Below are 23,187 nucleotides of genomic sequence, written 5' to 3'. Positions count from 1 at the left end.
GCAGGATGAACCAGCGCCTTTATTGTGAAGACAGGAACTGTGCAGTCTGTCTTTAGCGTTGTGACGGCGGGTACGATGCGAGAGTCTGTTGAAATAAAAAGTGTTTCTCGCCTTCCCCCTCGATCAACCAGTGTTATCTCAGAAGATCTTTGGGTCCCGAGAATGTCAATCAAATGACTAAAGTGACGTCTTAGTGAAGATTGATGATCACCATTTTTTAGGTCTATATTTTTAATGCCTGGCTGGCGGTCAACCGACACACCCTCCACGATCGACGTGATGAGCACCCCTGACTTAAGCCAGGTGTGCAGTGTCTGGATAGTCGTTTGCTTTACTGAACACAGTCTGCGCTCCGTTCTTAAACATTTCACATTATGCCAAGTAGGATTCTCGTGTCTAAGCCCTAAAGTTGTACATAAGGTTTCATAAAACACAACAACTACATTTTGATTCCTGTATTGTTGTTTCATGCGTGCTTTCCACAGAATGCCAGTGCGGAGAGTAAAAGCACAACCGGTGCCTTGTTGGACAAGGCGGCTGAGAAGAGCCCCACTAAAGCCCGGCAGCCCCGCAAAGTAGACCTCCGAGCACGCTACTGGGCCTTCTTGTTTGACAACCTGCGGCGTGCGGTGGATGAGATCTACGTCACGTGCGAGTCTGATCAGAGCGTCGTAGAATGCAAGGTCAGTCTGTTTAGGTACACTTGGATGATAGTTATGAGGGCATCCAAAACTTCTGTGGCCCCTGTTGCTCATTATCAGACAGCTGTTTGTCATTGCTATTGATGAACACTAGAGGGAGACCTAGACATCTGAATGCTGACGACATTCCTCTTGATTTCTGTTTTTTGTCAGACGCCCTGGCTGCTGAGAGAATTAGCACAGGACTCTTTCTCGGCAGCTTGCTCCGCGTATTGATGACAGACAGTAAACAACGTTATTTATGTTTTGGGTTGGGCAGATCTGGCATTTACTGAAAATAGTTGTATGCTCCATCTTGTGTTACAATTGTATTCTGTTAGTTTTTAATGTTGCTGTATCATCAATGTTTTTTTTTAGTGCTGCTTTTTAGCTGGTTGATTAGCACTTCTGCTCCAGAGTGGGTTCGGACTTCCTGTGCTTTTATCGATTCCTCTGCGAGGCTGCATTACGCTGTGCATGGCTCTTGTGGTAGTCTGCGGTCAGGACTGTAGCCGTGATCCATGTGGTGTGATCATCATGTTGTCGGACATCTGGCCGCTTTTACCCCCCTTCATCGCACCACACACTAATGCTATCTAATGGCGAAAAGGCTGGGTGCTGCTCATAATCCCCATCCCACCCACTTTGGGCTCAGTGGACATTGATAGATAATGGATTCAACCGGAATGAGAGGCAGAGTGCCGTGATAGCCCCCAGCTCCAATCCCCCGGTGGTGCTGTGGGCTATCTGCATTTATGCTCTCACACAAACAGATAACTGGATTCCATCTATATGAATATGGTCAATAAAACAGCCGTCATCTTGGACACTACAAAATGATAATATTAAGGTACTTTAAATGCTGCTGATGGCTGTTCTACTTCGAGGAAACCTGTCCATCTTGTAAAGTGATCTTGCACTTTAATACAATTAGGTATTTTCTTTTTGATGCAGATGCACTCACTGTGTCATTTTTAAGATACATCAGTACATACTATTGAGATATGGAACACAATTGTATTTTGAAAAAATCTTTGTAAGTCTTCAATTTAACACACATATATACTTTATTTTTTTTTTCAATTATTAATCAGTCCCACAAAATAATACACAATGTTGTTACAATTCTGAAACCAAAACCAAAGCCGGCCCAGCAACATTCAGAATAGCAATCAACGGAGCCATTGGGAGGAGACATAAACATGACACAAAACGATCCAAAAGTAGTCAAACAAAAATGAATAATATCAACAACAGTATCAATATTAAAAAGAATTCCAACATAGAAATGACTAGAAATCCCTTATTTACATTATCCTCACAGCCATTTATAAAAAAAAAATCAAATAAAAACATTTAAAAATAGTGTCATAGTGGCTTATACTTGCATCACATCTCATAAGTTCTCCATAGCTTGTGTGTATCAGTCAGTATGATCGGGACTATCAGCATAATTTGTTTTAATATTACCCTTTTTGTTATGATGCATATTGAAAGAAATGCATTTGAAGTCTTTGATGACACGTTATTAAATGGATGCAGATCACCAAGAACACACGTTTGCAGCGTCATTAGGATGTTTATGTTTAGGAATGTGATTGTTTCTTTTATTGTTTTCAACCATAACTTTTTTAGCTGGCCGACACTTCACACACCATCTACTGCACCGATTTTAAACAGCTGAGAAGATGTCAAATACAATCTATTCAAGAACTCAAATTGACTGAGCCTTTTTTTTAATGCTTCAAAAGGGCTTATTGGCGTTTTTCCAAATATCATTTCATGATGTCTCTTTCATCTAAAATATTTAAGTCGATCTAGAAGTACAAACCCCGTTTCCATATGAGTTGGGAAATTGTGTTAGATGTAAATATAAACGGAATACAATGATTTGCAAAACATTTTCAACCCATATTCAGTTGAATATGCTACAAAGACAACATATTTGATGTTCAAACTGATAAACATTTTTTTTGTGCAAGTAATCATTAACTTTAGAATTTCATGCCAGCAACACATGACGAAGTTGGGAAAGGTGGTAATAAACACTGATAAAGTTGAGGAATGCTCATCAAACACTTATTTGGAACATCCCACATGTGTGCAGGCTAATTGGGAACAGGTGGGTGCCATGATTAGGTATAAACACAGCTTTCCAATAAATGCTCAGTCTTTCAAACAAGGATGGGGTAAGGGTCACCACTTTATAAGCAAATTGTCGAAGAGTTTTAGAACAACATTTCTCAACGAGCTATTGCAAGGAATTTAGGGATTTTACCATCTACGGTCCGTAAAATCCTCAAAAAGTTCAGAGAATCTGGAGAAATCACTGCACATAAGCGATTATTTTACGCATTTTTGATCCCTCAGGTGGTACTGCATCAAAAACCGACATCAGTGTGAAAAGAATATCACTACATGGGCTCAGGAACACTTCATAAAACCACTGTCAGTAACTACAATTGGTTGCTACGTCTGTAAGTGCAAGTTAAAACTCCTTTATCTACAGCACCCAGAAACGCCGCCCGCTTCGCTGGGCCTGAGCTCACCTAAGATGGACTGATGCAAAGTGGAAAGGTGTTCTGTGGTCTGACGAGTCCACATTTCAAATTATATTTGAAAACAGAGGACGTGGTGTCCTCCAGAACAAAGAGGAGGTGTCCTCCAGAACAAAGAGGAAAATAACCATTCGGATTGTTATAGGCGCAAAGTTCAAAAGCCAGCATGTGTGATGGTATGTGGGTGTATTAGTGCCCAAGGCATGGGTAACTTATACATCTGTGAAGGCACCATTAATGCTGAAAGGTCCATACAGGTTTTGGAGCAACATATGTTGTCATCCAATCAACTTTATCATGGACGACCCTGCTTATTTCAGCAAGACAAGTGTTACAACAGCGTGACTGCGTAAATAAAGAGTGCGGGTACTTTCCTGGCCCGCCTGCAGTCCAGACCTGTCTCCCATCGAAAATGTGTGGCGCATTATGAAGCGTAAAATACGACAGCGGAGACCCCGGATTGTTGAACGACTGAAGCTCTACATAAAACAAGAATGGGAAAGAACTCCACTTTCAAAGCTTCAACAATTTATTTCCTCAGTTCCCAAACGTTTGAGTGTTGTTAAAAGATGATGTGATTTAACACAGAGGTGAACATGCCCTTTCCCACCTACTTTGGCACGTGTTGCAGCCATGAAATTCTATGTTAATTATTATTTGCAAAAAAAAATAAAAGTTTGAGTATGAACATCAAATATCTTTTCTTTGTAGTGCATTCCACTGAAAAGGATTTGCAAATCATTGTGTTCAGTTTATATTTACATCTAACACAATTTCCCAACTCCTATGGAAACGGGGTTTGTACTTCGGATCCTAATATGATTTTTTTTTCCCCCCTCTATTAAAAAGTTGGGACTTTTTGTAATACTTGCCTTTTGTTTTTCTTAAATTGCATTGGCCCTGCGATGAGGTGGCGATTTGTCCAGGGTGTACCCCGCCTTCCGCCTGATTGTAGCTGAGATAGGCGCCAGCGCCCCCCGTAACCCCAAAAGGAATAAGCGGTAGAAAATGGATGGATTAATGGATATTATTTTAGAAAATAATTAATTATTAATTAAATCAATACATCTGGAAAGGAAAAATGAAAACTTATGTATATTTCATAAACATTTTAATTTCATTGTTTCAGTGTTCCTGAACTTGTCTTGTACTTGTGAGTGTATATTTATTTGCTCCAATTAAACATCTATTGTAACCCAGAGCACATATTCATCAGAATCGGAATATTTGCCTAAATTGAAGATGAGGCAAATTTCCAACAGTGACAAGTAAACCAACCGGCAAAGCAAAACAAAACGATTCATTTTTTGTGTGTACGTGGATGGGCCGCTGGCTTTTACTGACCCACCTAATGGCGAGGCCCCTTGAAGGTTGAACATGTCGTCATTGGTCTTGAAATGTTATGTGAGGGTTGTATTTAGGTAAGTGTGCCGGTTAACATGCTGAAAGCCACTTTATGATGCCTCCGCATGCTGTGCAGTTTGTCCATCATGAGGCTCCAGCCAGGCCTTCATTACCAAATGAACGTCAGAATATAAAAGCGGTCTTTGTTAACCAGTTCCAATCAGCAGAGCTGCTGCTGGACACATCTTTCACTGGCCTGACTTGTCTATTAACTAAAAAGCACTGTGGAGCTTTACTCTCAATTACCACTCCCTTCACGATCCCCATCAATCAGTTGTCTGCTTTCATTGGACCTCTGGGATGGTAAATTGTAGAGGTGTGTGGCAGGGGGAGGAAGGCACGGGCCCCCAATGCCCCCCACGGGACAACACCTCTGCAACAACCAAAATACCAAGTACAGATAAGATGCAAAAGTTTATATTGTCCGGTCTTCCTCAAAGTGTTCTATGTGCGCACGAGCTGGCGGAAATCTTACAGGAAACATACTGAGCTTCACACTTCGGATTTTCTTTTTGTAACCATTTCAATGACAAACTTGAATCTGGAAAGAAACAAAAAACAAGTCAATTCAGTTCTAAGCTGATGTGCTTTGTTCATTTTGTTTTTGTCCCTCAGGAAGTGTTGATGATGTTGGACAACTACGTGCGGGATTTCAAAGCTCTCATTGACTGGATTCAGCTCCAGGAGAAGCTGGAAAAAACAGACGCCCTGAACAGGTCATCCTTTGTGTTTGGCACGTATTCACTAAGTCAGGGGTCGGCAACCCGAAATGCTGAAAGAGCCATATTGGTCCAAAAATACAAGAATACAAATCTGTCTGGAGCCGCTAAAAATTAAGTCTTATATAAAAGTTTTAAAATGAAGGCAACACATAATGTAAGTGTCTATCATAGCCTACTATGAGCATGATTTTGTCGCAGGCTGATGAAAGTCTTCGTTGACTCGTAATATTTATTCTACACACTTTTACAACATTGGAAAACATGAGTCAAACAGAGGCTTCTCCGAGGGTGAGATAACTCCTGGAAATAACTGACTTAGAAAGGCCAAAGTTATAGATGTATTGTCTAAGTTAAAGGAAATTGCAGGCCTACTTCTTTTAATGGTTTTACTGCAATCTTTTCAAGCTTGGTACCATTTGCTGTGGTCTGGAACAACATGACACACAACTATCAGAAATGCAGCCAATATTACATACAGATAATGTGTCATGAAACATGCAAATATGCATTTAATACACAGATGACATAAGTAAAGGAAATTAAATGAGCTCAAATATACCTACAAAGGAGGCATAATGACACAATATGTACATACAGCCAGCCTAAATAGGATGTTAGCATTCATGCACAGCATAAAAAGTTTGGTGGACAAAATGAGACAAAGGAGTGGCATAAAACGCGTCTTTCTGTGGCAGCATCGGTGAAAGTTGTACATGTAAACCAGGGGCGCCCATTACGTCGATTGCGAGCTACCGGTCGCTTACCAGCCAGGGATTAAAAAAAAAAATTGACCTAAAAATGAGAGCTCATCAATCTTCACCAATACGTCACTTTTTTGACATTCACGGCACTCGAAGATCTTGTGAGATTATTAAGAAAAATATTTTGGAGAAACACTTTTCATTTCAACAGACATTCACGCCGTACCTGCCGTCAAAACTCTAAATACTGACTGCACAGTTCCTATCTTCACAACAAAAGCGCTGCTTCATCCTGCCTGCACTAACAACAAAAGCGCTGCTTCATCCTGCCTGCACTAACAAAATAAGAGTCTCAGAAAGCTGGCGTGCACAAGTGAGCAAGACACGGAGTTTGCCGTCAATATATTTCTTGTAAAGTGTGTAAAAACGAGTATGGAAGCAGGACAAAAACGATGCAAAAAACCAACCACTTTCATGTGGTATTATTTTCTCTCCATTTGAAAATGTGGACGTTATCATCCCTACTGTCTGATTCCAATCAATGAAAGTCATCCGAATCAGGTAATACACCAACTTATTTTCTTGTCTTCATGAAAGAAAGGAATCTATATGTGTTAAACATGCCTGTATTATCATTAAACACCTTTAAGTTGTTAACAAAAAACGTATCTTTTATAAATAAACAAATATAAATGACATATATGAGTGAGGTAGATCCCATCGACTTGGTCAATTGACAAGTAGCTCACCTGCAGAAAAAGTGTGGGCACCCCTGTTCTAAGTTAAAGGAAACGGCAGGCCGACTTCTTTTAATGGATTTATTGCAATCTTTGCAAGCTTGGTACTGTTTGCTGTGGTCTGGAACAACATGAGACACAAACAACTTTCAGAAATGCAGCCAATATTACATACAGATAATGTCATGAGACATGCAAATATACATTTAGTACACAGATGACATAAGTAACGGAAATTAAATGAGCTCAAATATACCTACAAGGCATGATGACGCAATATGTACATAGAGACAGCCTAAATAGCATGTTAGCATTCATGCACAGCATAAAAAGTTTGGTGGACAAAGAAGGAGTGGCACAAAACACGTCTTTCTGTGGCAGCGCCGGAGAAAGTTGTACATGTAAACAAACTACGGTGAATTCAAGGACCGCCGAAATTAGTAGGACTGAACGTCGCTCGCCAAATACTCTCATTAGTGAAGCATGTTTAATATAAACAGTGGGAGTTCTTACATTTAGGGAGGTTCGTGTCATGTTTGTTCTCCTACCATTTTAAAACAAACAATTGATTTTTTTTCCTCATCTTTTTCCATTTTAATACATTTTTGAAATGTATTAAATGCCACTAGGGCGGCGCTAGAGAACCACATGTGGCTCGAGCGCCGTGGGTTGCCGACCCCAGGGCTAACCGTTTGTTGGTGGAATTCCTTGTGAGCTTGAAGGCACAAACACAATGGATCAATAGCTTATTGTCAAATAGATCCACACTTTTATTGGATTCCCTTCAAGGCTAAGGCTACAAAATTTATCATTTTAAGCTTACATTGTCCAAACACGTACAACTCCTTGCAAGTAACCATTTATTGTAATCACTCCTATTCATTTGCAGGCCTACTTCTTTAGCCTGGGAACTGCGTAAGATGTCACCGGGACGTCATGTGGTGCCTAGCTCCTCTGCAGACAGACTGGTATCTTCTCCGGGTACACGTCGCACCCTCACCTTTGGGTAAGCCACTTCTCTTTCAGTTGCAGTCAGTGAACCGTGTGTTGGTTAATTGTATTCGTTGGGTCTTTGCCTACACTGTTGTTGAAAGGTGTGGTTACAAGTGTTAAAGACTGCTGAAGCATTGGTTCCTTTTGAGAAATGTTCTGTAATCAGACATTGCAGAAAATGGGTATTGATCGTGGCGTAGGTGCTTTTACAAGTGGAGAGTGGCGCTTTCAAGGGGAACTGCACTATTTTTTGGGAATTTTGCCTCTCGCTCACAATACTTATGAGAGAGAAGAATTCAAAATGTTTTGTTTTTTTTCACTTTCTATCATATAAAATTTGTTTCGTTCTTGGTGGCTAGTGTTGCATTCGGACAATATGTTCCTCCGAAAGAATTTTTAATTACTGGTCAATCCCAAGTTCTTTTGATGACACGTAAGCTAGTTTTAAATGATAACCCAGAAAAGAATAGGTATTTTGCAATTTATTCCAAAGCTTTGGAGAGACCAACCTAAAAAACAACACATTCAATTCGCATTGCCCAGTTGATCTGAAAACACTACGGACGCACTGTCCTCTTCACCATCTCCCCCCGCCCACACCTACCGGAACGAATGCACATATCTGTTGTTCTGCTAAGCCTGGGACAATAAGAGATAAGAAGGGAACTGCGCTTTTTTTGGGAATTTTGCCTATCGCTAACAATACTTATGAGTGACAAGAATTCAAAATGTTTTTGTTTTTTTCACTTTCTATCATATAAAAATCGTCTCGTTCTTGATGGCTAGCAACGCAGCTGATGGGAGCAATCATTTCTACCTCTAAAGCACTTTAAAAATGCATAAAATACCACCAACAATATTTCATTTACGTTCTGTAACCTGTATAATAACGAGTGACTTTGTTATTGTAAGAGCGAACACAGAGGAACTCTTTTTCTGGCTACTAACATTGTTGTGCTACGGCGTTAACAGTAAGAGTCAACTATGACAAACGATAAGCTAGCTTCTACGATACGATCGGACAATAACCTGTACTAAGTGAAAAACATGAGCAATGATATTACAGTATCTGTAAAGTATTAGCATCATGTTTTGTTTGTACACTGCTAGCTCAACAGCGTAGTTGTGGTGTATGTACGGTGATGTGCTCCATGTATTATGAATAGGGTTGCACATTTCCGGGAATTTTAAAAGTTGGAAACTATCCATATGAATTAATGGGAATAAACTAGGAATGCAACATGCTAGATCTTGCAGCATGATTATTAGCTAAAACAACCTGATTTAATGCAAATTCAGTTGTCTTTCAACCCTGCACTGTGCATTTCTCCATTACATGCAAAGATAATTCCCAGCATGCTACACACTACAGCAGGGCTATTGAGGCCACAATAGTATTTGAGTCCAAGGACTTCATCCAGTCAGGTTAGCTTTGATGATATTACTGGGGTAAATATATTTGATCTATAGTATTTAAGTGTAATAGAGGTAAAATTGCTTGTTACTGTATGACTGTAAACTACTCCAGCAGACTTCCACTCAAGATAGATAGCTGTTCCTGTACTTGTTAAATGATTTTGGGGCCATTATCTCTAGCTAGCTAGGTTTATGTACCACCACAGTCTCATAAGGAACCAAAAGTATTTCTCCGTTAGCCGTGATGTTAATTTTCTCTATGTTAAATCCCATTCATTTATGCTAACAACGTTAGCGATCCGAATTGACCTTTTTTGTGATCTGTAAAGTTCAACCAGCAAATAGTAAATGAAAAGGTGTAGTTTCCTCTGCCTTCTGTTCTGCTAGCCGTTCTGTTGTCATACAAGAATATAGCTTATGGTTTGATTTAGCATGCTGATTGACTGTTCATGTATTCATCTAGCCTATTTCTATTCATTTGTCCATCAGTAACATATTTTTAAAGACTACTCCAATTGTTAAAATGACTATTTTGATCTGTGTGTGGCATTGCATTAGTGTTTTACAAGCTTCTCATCTTATTTTACAGAATAAATGGACGGTGACGAACTTTGAATAATCAAAAAATTGTAAACATTTCCAAACTTCCCGAGCTTAACTTACCATGGTAAATTTCCACCCTTTTGAAACTCTTAATTATAAACAATAGTATATTGACTTACTTTGTTTAAATGCGGCAGAACAGGAAATGCCGCTATTGATTAAAATGACCAAAATACGGTTACTATTGAACATATTACAGGGCTCGAATTTAACCACAGCAAGTGCGACAAAAGCCACGACCGCCCATGTCAATTGCCGTAATGCCCTAAAAAAATTGACCAACATCGGCGGCAAGAACATGCCGTGACCGCCCTTCACTTTTACTTGTTAATGGACAAGCGATTTAACAGTAAACGGTATAATGATAATTTGCGATAAAATTCCAGACGGTTTAGTAACACCGTCTAATTTTTTTATTTCTGAAACCCCGTCATTTATTCATGCATTTTAGGCAACCAGAGGTCAGGCGCAAGCGCACTAGCGTTGTTTGGCTTGATAATCATGGCGGACTAACGACACAGACTTTGCTGCAGTGATTTCCCCTCGGAGTAAACGCAGCCAAACGCTTGGTTTAACATCATTTTCCCTCGCTTCCCGGCGTGCGTTTTAGAGCGCACTGCTGTGTTTGGATGGAGACAGGTGTGGACAATATTGGAGACACTTGTCCCGACACTAAAAGTACACAGCGAAGGAGAAAACCATTTGATGTTGCTTTTATTTTCTCAATGCAGTGTCCATCAGCTGTGACAGAGTTAATGATGTGAGGAAACATGCAGTAGGTGATGTGTCGTAAAACTTGTCACAACTTGTTTATAAAGGCTTTACTTTGCTTACTGGGATGTTCACTCCTTTATTTAACTGCAAACTGTATCAGTGTTCAAATATCATCAATACTAGCTAAAATGTTTTGTTATATCATCGAACTGAACACAGGCTGTGATGATTGTGTATTCGATGTTAGAGGTTTCACTCTTTATTTTTGTGGCCAAACGGTTGAACTGAACCAAGAAAAGAACAAAGCTTGTTTCTTAGACTTCGTCTTCATCAGCCAAACTGCTTTGTGTTTTATTTTGATATCAAAAAGTAAACAAGTTTTTTTTTTTTTACATGTTTATTTCATGTATTACTTCAAAACCTATTCATGTGACACAGTATTTTCTTAATGTTTTATTATGTGTAGTTAATTCCTAGACGACATATTTCTACTCAAACTCTTAATGGATCTGTCCCAATACATCAATACATCAGTGGTATAGCTCGGTTGGTAGAGTGGCCGTGCCAGCAACTTGAGGGCTGCAGGTTCGATTCCCGCTTCCGCCATCCTAGTCATTGCCGTTGTGTCCTTGGGCAAGACACTTTACCCACGTGCTCCCAGTGCCACCCACACTGGTTTAAATGTAACTTAGGTATTGGGTTTCACTATGTAAAGCGCTTTGAGTCACTAGAGAAAAGCGCTATATGAATATAATTTACTTCACATCTCCATGTACATATAAAATTAATAAATAATGAAAAAAAAACCTCCAGCTATCAAAAGGTTAACAAAATAAATATATATATTTACAAATGTGTATATATATATATATTTACAAATGTGTGTGTGTGTGTGTATGTATATATATATATATATATATATATATACAATATATATATATATACAGTGAGAGTAAAAAGTATTTGATCCCTTGCTGATTTTGTTGGTTTGCCCACTAATAAAGACATGATCATTCTATACTTTTAATGGTAGATGTATTTAAACATGGTGAGATGGAATATCAAAAAGAAAATCCAGAAAATAACTTTAAGGAATATATTTTAATTGATTTGCATTTCATTGAAGGAAAAAAGTATCTGATCCCCTAGTGTGCATTAGGATTTCTGGCTTTCACAGAGCAGTTAGACACTCCCAATCAACTTGGGAATTGAAGACTGAATTGAAGACACCTGTTCTAACTAATCACCTGTATAAAAGACACCTGATCAGAGACTCAGACAGATTCCAAGCTCTCCAACATGGGTAAGACAAAAGAACTCTCTCAGGACCTCAGAGACAGGATTGTTGACCTGCACAAATCTGGAATGGGCTACAAAAACATTAGCAAGATGCTGGGAATCAAAGTAACAACCATTGGTGCAACTGTTAGAAAATTTAAAAAGTATAACATGACCATCAACAGACCTCCATCTGGTGCTCCACAGAAGATTTCACCTCGTGGGGTTGCAATGATCATGAGAACTGTGAGAAATGGTCCTGCAACCACTCAGCAGGAGTTAGTAAATGACCTCAAGGCAGCTGGGACCACAGTCACCAGGAAAACAGTTGGCAACACTTTGCGACGGAATGGGTTAAAATCCTGCAGTGCCCGAAAGGTACCCCTGCTTAAGAAGGCACATGTGGAGGCCCGCCTAAAGTATGCCAATGATCACCTCAATGATGCACAAAGTGATTGGGAGAAGGTTCTATGGTCAGACGAGACCAAAATTGAACTATTTGGCCTAAACTCTACACGTCGTGTGTGGAGAAAGAAAAATGCTGCCTACGACCCAAATAACACTGTGCCCACCATCAAGCATGGAGGTGGAAGCATTATGTGTTGGGGGTGTTTCTCTGCCAAGGGCACAGGGCTACTACACTGCATCAGTGGGAAGATGGATGGAGCCATGGACCGTGCAGTCTTGAGGGACAACCTCCTCCCCTCTGCCAGGAAGCTGAAAATGGGCCGTGGTTGGGTCTTCCAACATGACAGCGATCCGAAGCATACAGCAAAGGCAACAAAGGAGTGGCTCAAGAAGAACCATATTAAGGTCATAGAGTGGCCCAGCCAGTCTCCGGACCTCAATCCTATTGAAAATCTATGGAGGGAGCTGAAGGTCCGAGTTGCCAAGCGACAGCCCACCAACCTGAATGATCTCGAGAGGATATGCAAAGAAGAGTAGGCCAAAATTCCCCCTGATATGCGTGCTGACCTTGTGGTTAACTACCACAAATGTCTGACCGCTGTGCTTGCAAACAAAGGCATTGCCACCAAGTATTAACTGCTTTTGTCTAGAGGGATCAAATACTTATTTCCCTCAATGAAATACAAATGAATTAAAATATATTCTTGAAAGTTATTTTCTGGATTTTTGTTTTGATATTCTGTCTTTCCATGTTAGAATACATCTACCATTAAAAGTATAGAATGATCATGTCTTTAGTAGTGGGCAAACCAACAAAATCAGCAAGGGATCAAATACTTTTTACTCTCACTGTATATATATATATATATATATATATATATATATATATATATATATATATATATATATATATATTATGTATGTATGCACCCCTGCCTGGAAAGAACAATTTTTTTGCCTTGTTGCCCTTCTAATTTGCCTTGGTGCCCTAAAATATCAGCCCTTCTTTAAGGCAACACTTGCCTTGACCTTAAAAAGTCAAATTTGAAGACCAGATATTACATAATGTCATGAATGTGTTTGTTAATACATATATATAGACTTGCAGTGTGTATATAAAACATTGATGGAGGGTTTTGAAGTAGTTTTAGAGGGCTTTGAATATGGCTTCAATTAGCTCCATATTAAAATATATTTTTTTAATCATCTATACCTACCCACCCAACCTAAAAAAAAAAAAAAGACGTGTTCTTGTCTCTTATAATAATTGTGAACGATAATCAAAATCCCGCACTAAAGTGCAGTTCCCCATTAACGTCTGTGACTGGCAACTGAATGGGAAAGAGCAACAGAAATGACAAAAATAATATTTTTAGTCATCAGGTTTTTATTTGTGTCTTCATTTGTTTTGCTCCTGTACATATGTCCTATCCAGCGGTCCTTCTCCTGCACTGGCTGCTGCCCGACTGTCCCACTCCGGTCCCAGCTGGGCAGACAGAGTGAAGTGCACTCAGTCAGCGCCAAGTTCTAGTCAACTGACAACTTCACAAGTTGAAACACCAAGTATGACATCACTCCCACGAACCCCTTAAAACACAGCAGGACGGAATATTTGTTTTTTATGCCTTCCATCTTTAGGTAAGAAGGATGCAGAAGGCTGGGAGACCGTCCAACGAGGACGTGCTGCCAAACCTCGATCTGCCACCATGATCGCCAAGGTCAGCCCGGTCGTGGCAGTCAATGTTGCTCCCAAGCAGGACAACCTTGTGGCGCCACAAAAAGTTCCACCTTCCTGCCCTCAGCTCTTGCCTGACAACAACGCAACCCAGGTGGACTCTGAGCAGCAAGTCCCTGCGCAGCCGGACCCCCTGGAGAATGTTAAACATGCGATGGAGGTACTGAGGTCCCTGAGTAAAGATATTGATTATTCATGAAGAGCAAGGAAATATGATATGGCTTCATCGACCATATTGTTATGGTTTTGGGCTCATAATATTCACATACACTTACTGTATTTCCTTGAATTGCCGCCGGGGCGCTAATTAATTTAAAACCTCTTCTCACTCTGGCGCTTACCAAAGGCGCAAATTATTTTAAAACCTCTTCTCACTCTGGCACTTACCAAAGGCATGCCGTAAACATTTGATCGTGTTTTAAGGATACCATCATGAAAAGCACATTTAATAATAAAAAAAAAAAAAACTTATTATGGTCTTACCTTTACTTATAAATGAAGTCCATGCCAGCTCCTTCTGATCAAAAGCATCGATAACTTGTTTATAAAAGTCTTCCTTATCTTTCTTCAATTTTAAAAGTCTCTCTGTCTCGATGGAAATCTTCCTTTATTACCTCCTGCTTCGATTGAAAGTCCAGTTTAGAAAACTGCTATCAGACCGCTGCTGTCAGTTAGCTCGGCTCCTCACGTCGACGACAGAATTATCCTCGGGAAACTCCCCCTCCCGTTCTGCTCCGTGGGTGATCTCTTTATCCCACCGCTGCCACCATGAAGTGTTATTTTATAAATAATACACTGGGTGTTTTGGACTGGAACATGCTTTATTTCAGCCCGGTTGTTTACACAGCCAGCATAGGAGTAGTGGTGTTACATCCTAAAAGGTCCGTCGTTCAACTACCGCATCATATCCGTTCCCAGCACATATCACGTCACTCGTTGTCACTTCTTCTGCAGCCGAATAGTCGCAAAAAGGATCACTACCGCCAGGAGTCGGGAGTCATTTAATGACGCACGCAGCTACGGTATTTTAATAAAACATAGCTGCTTACTGTTCTTTTTAGCATACCGGTATTCAATAGCTCAGACCTTAAATCCTACTGAATAGCTCTTAATCTTCTTCCCTTTATGCGATTTCAAATTACCGGTATTGAAATCAGCCTCCTCCATTTTGAAAATGATGACAGGGGAAGTGTCACTCGTGACGTTACGAGTTTGACCCGGCGGTAATACTAAGCGTGCGCTAATTATTTTGCGAAGCGAGTTTGACCCGGCAGTAATTCAAGGCAGGCGCATATTATCTACCCGGCGGCAATTCAAGGAAATACAGTAGCTTAAATTAGATTTTTTAGTCAGTTTTCACACTCCTCACCACACAATTGGTGTATGTCATATCTATCTTTTGGTTGGGGATACAGAGCTTATGACCCCATTCATCTTCAAGTCTACACCTGCATTAGAGCATGCCATTATCCAGATTCCCTGCATGATTTGAGGTGTGTTATTGCTCTGGTGAAGTGCATGTCTTTAATGGAGCTTGCGTCTGCTTGTGTGTATGTGATTGTTGGTGCAGCCCCCAGCAGAGAGTGCACAAGACTCGGGGAATTGTGTCAACGCACCCTGCGATGGCACGCCTCCCCCTATAGCAGATCTCATCCTTTCCCAAGCTTCAGAGCCCACCCTAAGCTCAGCCGCAGTCCCACCAGGTGACGTGACCTTATCAGCGCCACTTCCTGCTCTGGCCCGCTCCACATCCCCAGATCAAGCCCAGACGGATAGGCTCTGCGGACCGTCTGTCTTTGGTAACAATGTGGCTGAGGGGGGCTCGTCGCAGGGCACGGACAGATCTGCTCCACAACAGGCTGAGACTCCCATGACAGCGGTGAAACTGGAGAGTGTTCTGGACCCCACAGAGCTTTCTACTGTGAGTGCTGAGAGATGGAGGAACAGGGGGAGGGGTGGCTGTGAGGGGGCGAGTCAGGAAGGTCTCAAGGGTGCTTTACCGCCTAAACAAAGTCATTTAAAAGAAATCCCTGACCAAGACTGCAATGTTTTAGCAACATTCACTGTGAAGAATAGCTGTGAGTTGATGTGTGTATTGTAGCAAGTGCTTCCACTTACCGGATAAAAGGAGGGAACCACATTTTAAATGTTATTTATTAAAACTACTATCAATCCCCAGTGTAGCTTTCTGTGGACTACCTGTTTTAATGTATGTGTCCAACTCCTTTTCTCAGGTAGGCCAAGTTATTTGTACATCATATATTCAGATCACGTTTTCTACAAAACCCAAAACCAGTGAAGTCGGCATATTGTGTAAATCCATCCATCCATTTCCTACCGCTTGTCCCTTTCAGGGGCGTGAAAGGCTGCTGGAGCCTTGGTAAATAAAAAGAGAATACAGCGATTTGCAAATCCTTTTCAACTTAAATTCAATTGAATAGACTGCATCGACAATATACTTAACATTCAAACTGGAAGACTTAAATGTTTGCAAATATTAGCTCATTTGGAATTTGATGCCTGCAACATGTTTTAAAAAAGCTGGCATAAGTGGCAAAAAAGAGTGAGAATGTTGAGGAATGCTCATCAAACACTTACCCACAGGTGAACGGGTTAATTGAGAACAGGTGGGGGCCATGATTGGGTATCAAAGTAGCTTCCATTAAATGCTCAGTCATTCACAAACAAGGACAAGTCGAGGGTCACCACTTTGTCAACAATGTGTGAGCAAACTGTTAAACAGTTTAAAAACATTTTTCAACCGGCTATTGCAAGGAATTTAGGGATTTCACCATCTACGCTCTGTAATATCATCAAAAGGTTCAGATAATCTAGAGAAATCACTGCATGTAAGCCATGATATTACGGACCTTGGATCCCTCAGGCAGTACTGCATCAAAAAGCGACATCATTGTGTAATGGATATCACCAGATGGGCTCAAACGCTTCAGAAAACCACTGTCAGTAACTACAGTTGGTCGCTACATCTGTAAGTGCAAGTTAAAACTCTACTATGCAAAGCGAAAGCCATTCATCAACAACAACAAGAAAGGCTTCGCTGGGCCTGAGCTCATCTAAGATGGACTGATGCAAAGTGGAAAGGTGTTCTGTGGTATGGTATGGGGGTGTATTAGTGGCCAAGGTACATACAGATTATGGAGCAACATATATTGCCATCCAAGCAACGTTATCATGGCCCTGCTTATTTCAGCAAGCCAATGCCAAGCCTTTTGTTACAACAGTGTGGCTTCATAGTAAAAGAGTGCAGGTACTAGAGTGGCCTGCCTGTAGTCCAGACCCGTCTCCCATTGAAAATCAATATGAAGGCTAAAATGTGAGAAGGGAGACTGTCAAACAACTTAAGCTTTACATCAAGCAAGAATGGGAAATAGTTCCACTTCAAAAATGTGTCTCCTCAGTTCCCAAACCTTTACTGTGTGTTGTTAAAAGGAAAGGCCATGTAACACACTGGTAAAAATGCCACTCTGAATACTTTTTCGCAATGTGTTGCTGTCATTAAATTCTAGGTTAATTAGTATTTGTACAAAAAAAAAGGATATTTCTCAGTGTGAACATTAAGTATCTTGTCTTTGCAGTTGGCTTCACGGTGACAGAGGGGTTAGTGCGTCTGCCTCACAATACGAAGGTCCTGCAGTCCTGGGTTCAAATCCAGGCTCGGGATCTTTCTGTGTGGAGTTTGCATGTTCTCCCCGTGAATGCGTGGGTTCCATCCGGGTACTCCGGCTTCCTCCCACTTCCAAAGACATGCACCTGGGGATAGGTTGATTGGCAACACTAAATTGGCCCTAGTGTGTGAATGTGAGTGTGAATGTTGTCTGTCTATCTGTGTTGGCCCTGCGATGAGGTGGCGACTTGTCCAGGGTGTACCCCGCCTTCCGCCCGATTGTAGCTGAGATAGGCGCCAGCGCCCCCCGCGACCCCAAAAGGGAATAAGCGGTAGAAAATGGATGGATGGATGGGTCTTTGCAGTCTATTCAATAGAATATAAGTTGAAAAGGATTTGCAAATCATTGTATTCTCTTTTTATCTACCATTAACACAACCTGACTACTTCACTGCTTTTGGCTTTTGTAAATCATGGCAGGCTTCAAAGGAGAGATGCAATCTCAAACCCAATCCGTGACCCATATTCTTATCAAAAAAGAAAGTTAGTTGCCTCCTTCCATCTCTTCATCCGCAGCAAATGTGTCCTGCATGACTGTGGAATGCTTCCTCACTTGTGATCTTTTTGACCAAAGTGTGATTACATTAATCTGGTGTTACTTTACTTGCTATGTCAATCTGGACAAATCATTAATACAGACCCAGTGGCATAGACACTTGGTGTTTCTCTAACACTGGATTGGATGTGTGGCATGCTGTATCTGGGAGTGAGGTGACCTTTGCGTCTTGTGTCCAGCCTCAGTCCATTGCAGAGGTGCTGGCCAAGAAAGAGGAGCTGGCTGACCGACTGGAGAAGGCCAACGAGGAAGCCATCGCCAGTGCCATTGCAGAGGAAGAGCAGTTGACTCGAGAGATACAAGCAGAGAACAACGATCTGGACACGGATAATGACAATGACTTCCTGGTTAGAGACATTTGACTCTTTAAAGATGTGTCTTCATTCTTTGTTTACCTTTATAAATCCAACCTACAGCCGAGCATTGCCAATGGAGCATGTGGACCCAATATGGAGTGGAGTGAGATGCTAGCAGACTATGATGGTATGATTTCCCAGTTTTAAAGGTGTTTTGGTTTCAAATCCTTCAGAAATGTATTCTCCTTTTTATAGCGAGAGAAACATGGCGTCAGAGTACCTCTTGGGGCGACATGGTGGAGGAAGAACCTGCTCGACCTCCCGGACATGGAATCCACATGCATGAAAAATTGTCTTCGCCGTCTCGCAAAAGGTACAGTAGACTTTGTCATTGTATGGACTCGTCACAACTAGCTTAACTCTTACCCCTAGGGTAGTGGTTCTTAACCTTGTTGGAGGTACCGAACCCCACCAGTTTCATATGCGCATTCACCGAACCCTTCTTTAGTGAAAAATAAACCGTATTTCCTTGAATAGCCGCCAGGGCGCTAATTAATTTAAAACCTCTTCTCGCTCCTGCGCCTATTCAAGGCATGCGGTAATAGTAAGCAGGCGCTAATAACTTTAAAACCTCTTCTCACCCCTGCGCTTATCAATGGCATGCAGTAAAAAATTAAGTGTGATGTGAGGATACCATCACGAAGAGCACATTTAATAAAAACAAACATTATTATGGTTATTATTTTCAGCACTGAAGGCTTGGAATAACCTATAATTGACGCATGCATTTCGCTGCTTCTATCGTCACACTGACGAGATTTGAAGGCATACTGGGTGATACAAGTTACACTGAAGGTTGGGATATAAATAAGTTTAACACTCTTACTAATATGTGCCACACTGTGAACCCACACCAAACAACAATGACAAACACATTTCTGGAGAACATCGGCTCTGTAACACATTATAAACGCAACATAACAATTACCCAGAAAGCAATGCATCCATGACTCTTACTGCTTATATTATACACCCCCGAGCCCCCAACCCCGCCCACCTCAACTGGCGCACGGGGGAGTGGGGGGGGGTTGGTGCTAGCGGGGTGTATAATATAAGCAGTAAGAGTCATGGATGGATTGCATTCTGGGTAATTATGTTGCGTTTATGTGTTACAGAGCCGATGTTCTCCAGAAATGTGTTTGTCATTCTTGTTTGGTGTGGGTTCACAGTGTGGCACATATTAGTAAGTGTTAAAGTTCTTTATATCACAACCTTCAGTGTAACCGGTGTGGCTGATGAACAAGACCCCTGGTTTACACAATAGTACAAGCAAAATTAACACTTTATGCTGTGTAATTTCAATATACATTTCTAAAGAGTTATGCGGCTCCCGTTGTCGTTGTGAAATGGGTCAAAATGGCTCTTTTAGTGGTAAAGTTTGCCGAGCCTGATGCCTCCGCCATTTTGAAAATGTCGACAGGGGAAGCGTCACTCGTGACGTCACAAATTTGACCCAGTGGTAATAGTAAGCATGCGCTAATAATTATGGGAAGCAAGTTTTACCCGGCAGTAGTTCAAGGCAGGCGCATATTACATGCCCGGCGGCAGTTCAAGAAAATACGGTATATATTTTTTTGTTTTAAATTCAAGGCAAAGGTATATGTTTTTTTTACTGGTGCACAAAATTAACCATGCATGAACATCACCTTGCTCAAAGAACAAAACCTTCACGGTGCATGAACTCACAACCAATTACACACTTGCAAATCAGATGGAAAATTATAGGGAACATTGTTTGGGGGTATCCACAATACGTCGATAGGGAGAAGTTTTTATTTACATGATGAGTCGGGTGTGTCTTGACCTCCCGTCGAACCCCTGAGGCCGCCTCGCCGAACCCCTAGGGTTTGATCAAACCCAGGTTAAGAACCACTGCTTCAGGGCCTTGTTGAGGGGGGACTCATGTGCTCATTTTAGGGCTGGACAATTCATCACATTTTAAATTTCAATTTTCTCACGATTATGAAAATATATATATATATTTTAAAAAAAAGGATTAATGAGCTGTGCAACATGCATGCAAATTGTGGAGCTTGTAAACACTTGAGGAGCGAATAAGTTAAAAAAAAGAGCATATTTACTAGAAGTTTGGGATAGACTTAGACAAACGTTATTGTTCCACAAGGGAAATTGTTCCACGTAGTAGCTCACTTACAAAGGATGGAATGGATAATGCTGGTATAAAGTAAACTAAAAATGTACCATAGTAGCAATATAAATTATAACATACCGTATTTTTTGGACTATAAGTCGCAGTTTTTTTTTATAGTTTGGGGGGTGAGAGTCGGGTGTGTCTTGTGAGACTTGGCCAAACTATTAAAATATATATATATATATATATATATATATATCCATCCATCCATTTACTACCGCTTATTCCCTTTCGGGGTCGCGGGGGGCGCTGGCGCCTATCTCAGCTACAATCGGGCGGAAGGCGGGGTACACCCTGGACAAGTCGCCACCTCATCGCAGGGCCAACACAGATAGACACACTCACATTCACACACTAGGGCCAATTTAGTGTTGCCAATCAACCTATCCCCAGGTGCATGTCTTTGGAAGTGGGAGGAAGCCGGAGTACCCGGAGGGAACCCACGCATTCACGGGGAGAACATGCAAACTCCACACAGAAAGATCCCGAGCCTGGATTTGAACCCAGGACTGCAGGACCTTCGTATTGTGAGGCAGACGCACTAACCCCTCTGCCACCGTGAAGCCCTATATATATATATATGTATATATATGAATAAAACTGCGACTTATAGTCTGAAAAATACGGTATATGTAATATTTTCATGTTATACATACAGTATATATTACATACTGATTGAATGGAACACTGTGGGAACGAAGCTGAAGGAGTCTGTTGGAGTTTGAGCTCCGCTGTCCCTCAATTGTGAAATGTGAAGTGAATTATATTTATATAGCGCTTTTTCTCTAGTGAATCAAAGTGCTTTACATAGTGAAACCCAATATTTAGGTTACTTTTAAACCAGTGTGGGTGATGTGGATGTTCTGGTCCACATTCAGAACGGCTCACATCATTCTGGTGTGGCACCCATCTAGGGACTTCTGCAGGGTGGGTGTCAGGGTCCAGCTTTCGCAGCCATACAGGAGGACAGACTGCCCAGTGGCGTGGAATAAACTCATCTTTATATGTCCGGGGAGATTCGCACACTACACTCTTGACATACCGTTCAGGGCCCTCCATGCTAGTGCCTTAAGGTCTTGTTCTGTGGAGTTCATCCAGGAACCCAAGTACTTGAAGCCATTGACCTCTCGCAGAGCGTTGCCTTCTGATGTTATTGGCGAGTGGTCCATGTGTAGGTTATAGCAGTGGACATTAATTCCAGGCATGTAAAGGATGAAGAGGGTTGGACAGAGTAAGAACCCCTGGGGGACTCACAGGTGACGGTGTGAGGACAGTAGGAACGGAACCGGTAAAGGCAGTGTCGGAATGGCCGGTGAAGTGCTGGAGACGGTGTAGGAGGATGTGGTGGTCCTTAGTGTCCAACGCAGCAGAGAGGTGAAGATCAATGTGGAACCGGAGTCAGAAGACATCGCCGGTTATTCTGATGTTACTCTGTTTCTGTGCTGTGGAAGGGACGTAAAAACTAGATTGGAACTTTTCATATAGACTGTTAGTTTTGAGAAGATTGCGAAGCTGAGAGGAGATTACTTTTTCGAGAGTTTCGGATATGAATGGCAGGTTAGAGATTGGTCTGTCATTTGAAAGTTGTATGGGATCAAGGGTTGGATTTCTTCAGAAGGGCTTTGATAAGAGCAGTGGGGACTGTGCCACTTCTGTTTTAGTTAAGAGGGGGCTCATTCATTGGTTGTGACTTTTGAGCAGAGGAGAGGGAATGTGATGTAGGGAGCAAGTGGATGGCTTTGAAGAAAGGATCATCTTCTCGACCTGCTGCTGCGTTGCTGATGATGAAGCTGTGCAGAGGTGTGAGAGACCAGCGGATATTGTCAATTTTGGATGTAAAATTGTCAAAAGGCAGCAGTTTGTGATACGAATTGTGGTTAAAGGAGATGGTTTACAGTAGAAATTCCTGTGTTATTGTTGGTAATTGATGAATAGTAGACGGACCTGCTTATTGATAGAGCTTTTGCTTATGAATGTTGGATGTTCCCGGAAGGCCGACTTATGCACCGTCAAGCTAGATGTTTGGCTTGCACAATCCAGGGCACCGCACGACCTTTTCATGACCCTGAGATGGTCCGTGTACCAGGCAGCTGAGCGGGTGAAAGTGACAGGCCGGGTTTTTTGTGGGGCATGAGGGGCTTGCTATTATTTGTTCTACAGCCTCAAGTCGCCTCTTTACTCAGCCCCCCCCAACCTCCTCACAATAATAGCGAGGCACACCACATCCAATCTGACTGCACTAACATAATAAAGGTTTCAAAAAACTACCTTACACAAGTAAAATGTACTTAAAGCATGTATTGATACATTTACTCATTTATTATGCTTTGACTTAAAAAATGTTTAAAATTGTTCACAGATGTATACACCGATAAATATGAAAATTTTTGCATGTAATTAACATTTTATGAACTTACATGATTGTAAAATAAGTGTAAAAGATAAACGGAATTAAAAACAAACTGGAAAATTGAATGCTGTTGTTTTAT

At 41.3% G+C, this 23,187-nt stretch overlaps 1 protein-coding gene across 7 annotated transcripts in view; it reads left to right on the top strand.

Annotated features, from left to right (window-relative positions):
* Nucleotides 1–23,187, top strand: part of scaper (S-phase cyclin A-associated protein in the ER) — a 160,703-nt gene that overhangs the window by 32,189 nt on the left and 105,327 nt on the right. For 4 of the 7 annotated variants that reach the window (XM_061916971.1, XM_061916975.1, XM_061916974.1 and 1 more), the window contains exons 4-12: nucleotides 486–683; nucleotides 5,258–5,358; nucleotides 7,692–7,808; nucleotides 13,650–13,777; nucleotides 13,853–14,109; nucleotides 15,520–15,870; nucleotides 18,370–18,537; nucleotides 18,607–18,673; nucleotides 18,742–18,859. In XM_061916971.1, coding sequence (XP_061772955.1) covers nucleotides 486–683; nucleotides 5,258–5,358; nucleotides 7,692–7,808; nucleotides 13,650–13,777; nucleotides 13,853–14,109; nucleotides 15,520–15,870; nucleotides 18,370–18,537; nucleotides 18,607–18,673; nucleotides 18,742–18,859 — 1,505 coding nt within the window. The remainder of the gene's footprint in view (nucleotides 1–485; nucleotides 684–5,257; nucleotides 5,359–7,691; nucleotides 7,809–13,649; nucleotides 13,778–13,852; nucleotides 14,110–15,519; nucleotides 15,871–18,369; nucleotides 18,538–18,606; nucleotides 18,674–18,741; nucleotides 18,860–23,187) is intronic. The other 3 variants (XM_061916973.1, XM_061916977.1, XM_061916976.1) reach the window with 3 other exon arrangements.

The sequence above is a fragment of the Nerophis ophidion genome, linkage group LG12 (genome assembly GCF_033978795.1).
Source record: "Nerophis ophidion isolate RoL-2023_Sa linkage group LG12, RoL_Noph_v1.0, whole genome shotgun sequence".
In the NCBI taxonomy this organism is placed as follows: Eukaryota; Metazoa; Chordata; class Actinopteri; order Syngnathiformes; family Syngnathidae; genus Nerophis; species Nerophis ophidion.
This window is presented reverse-complemented; position numbering and strand designations above follow the sequence as displayed.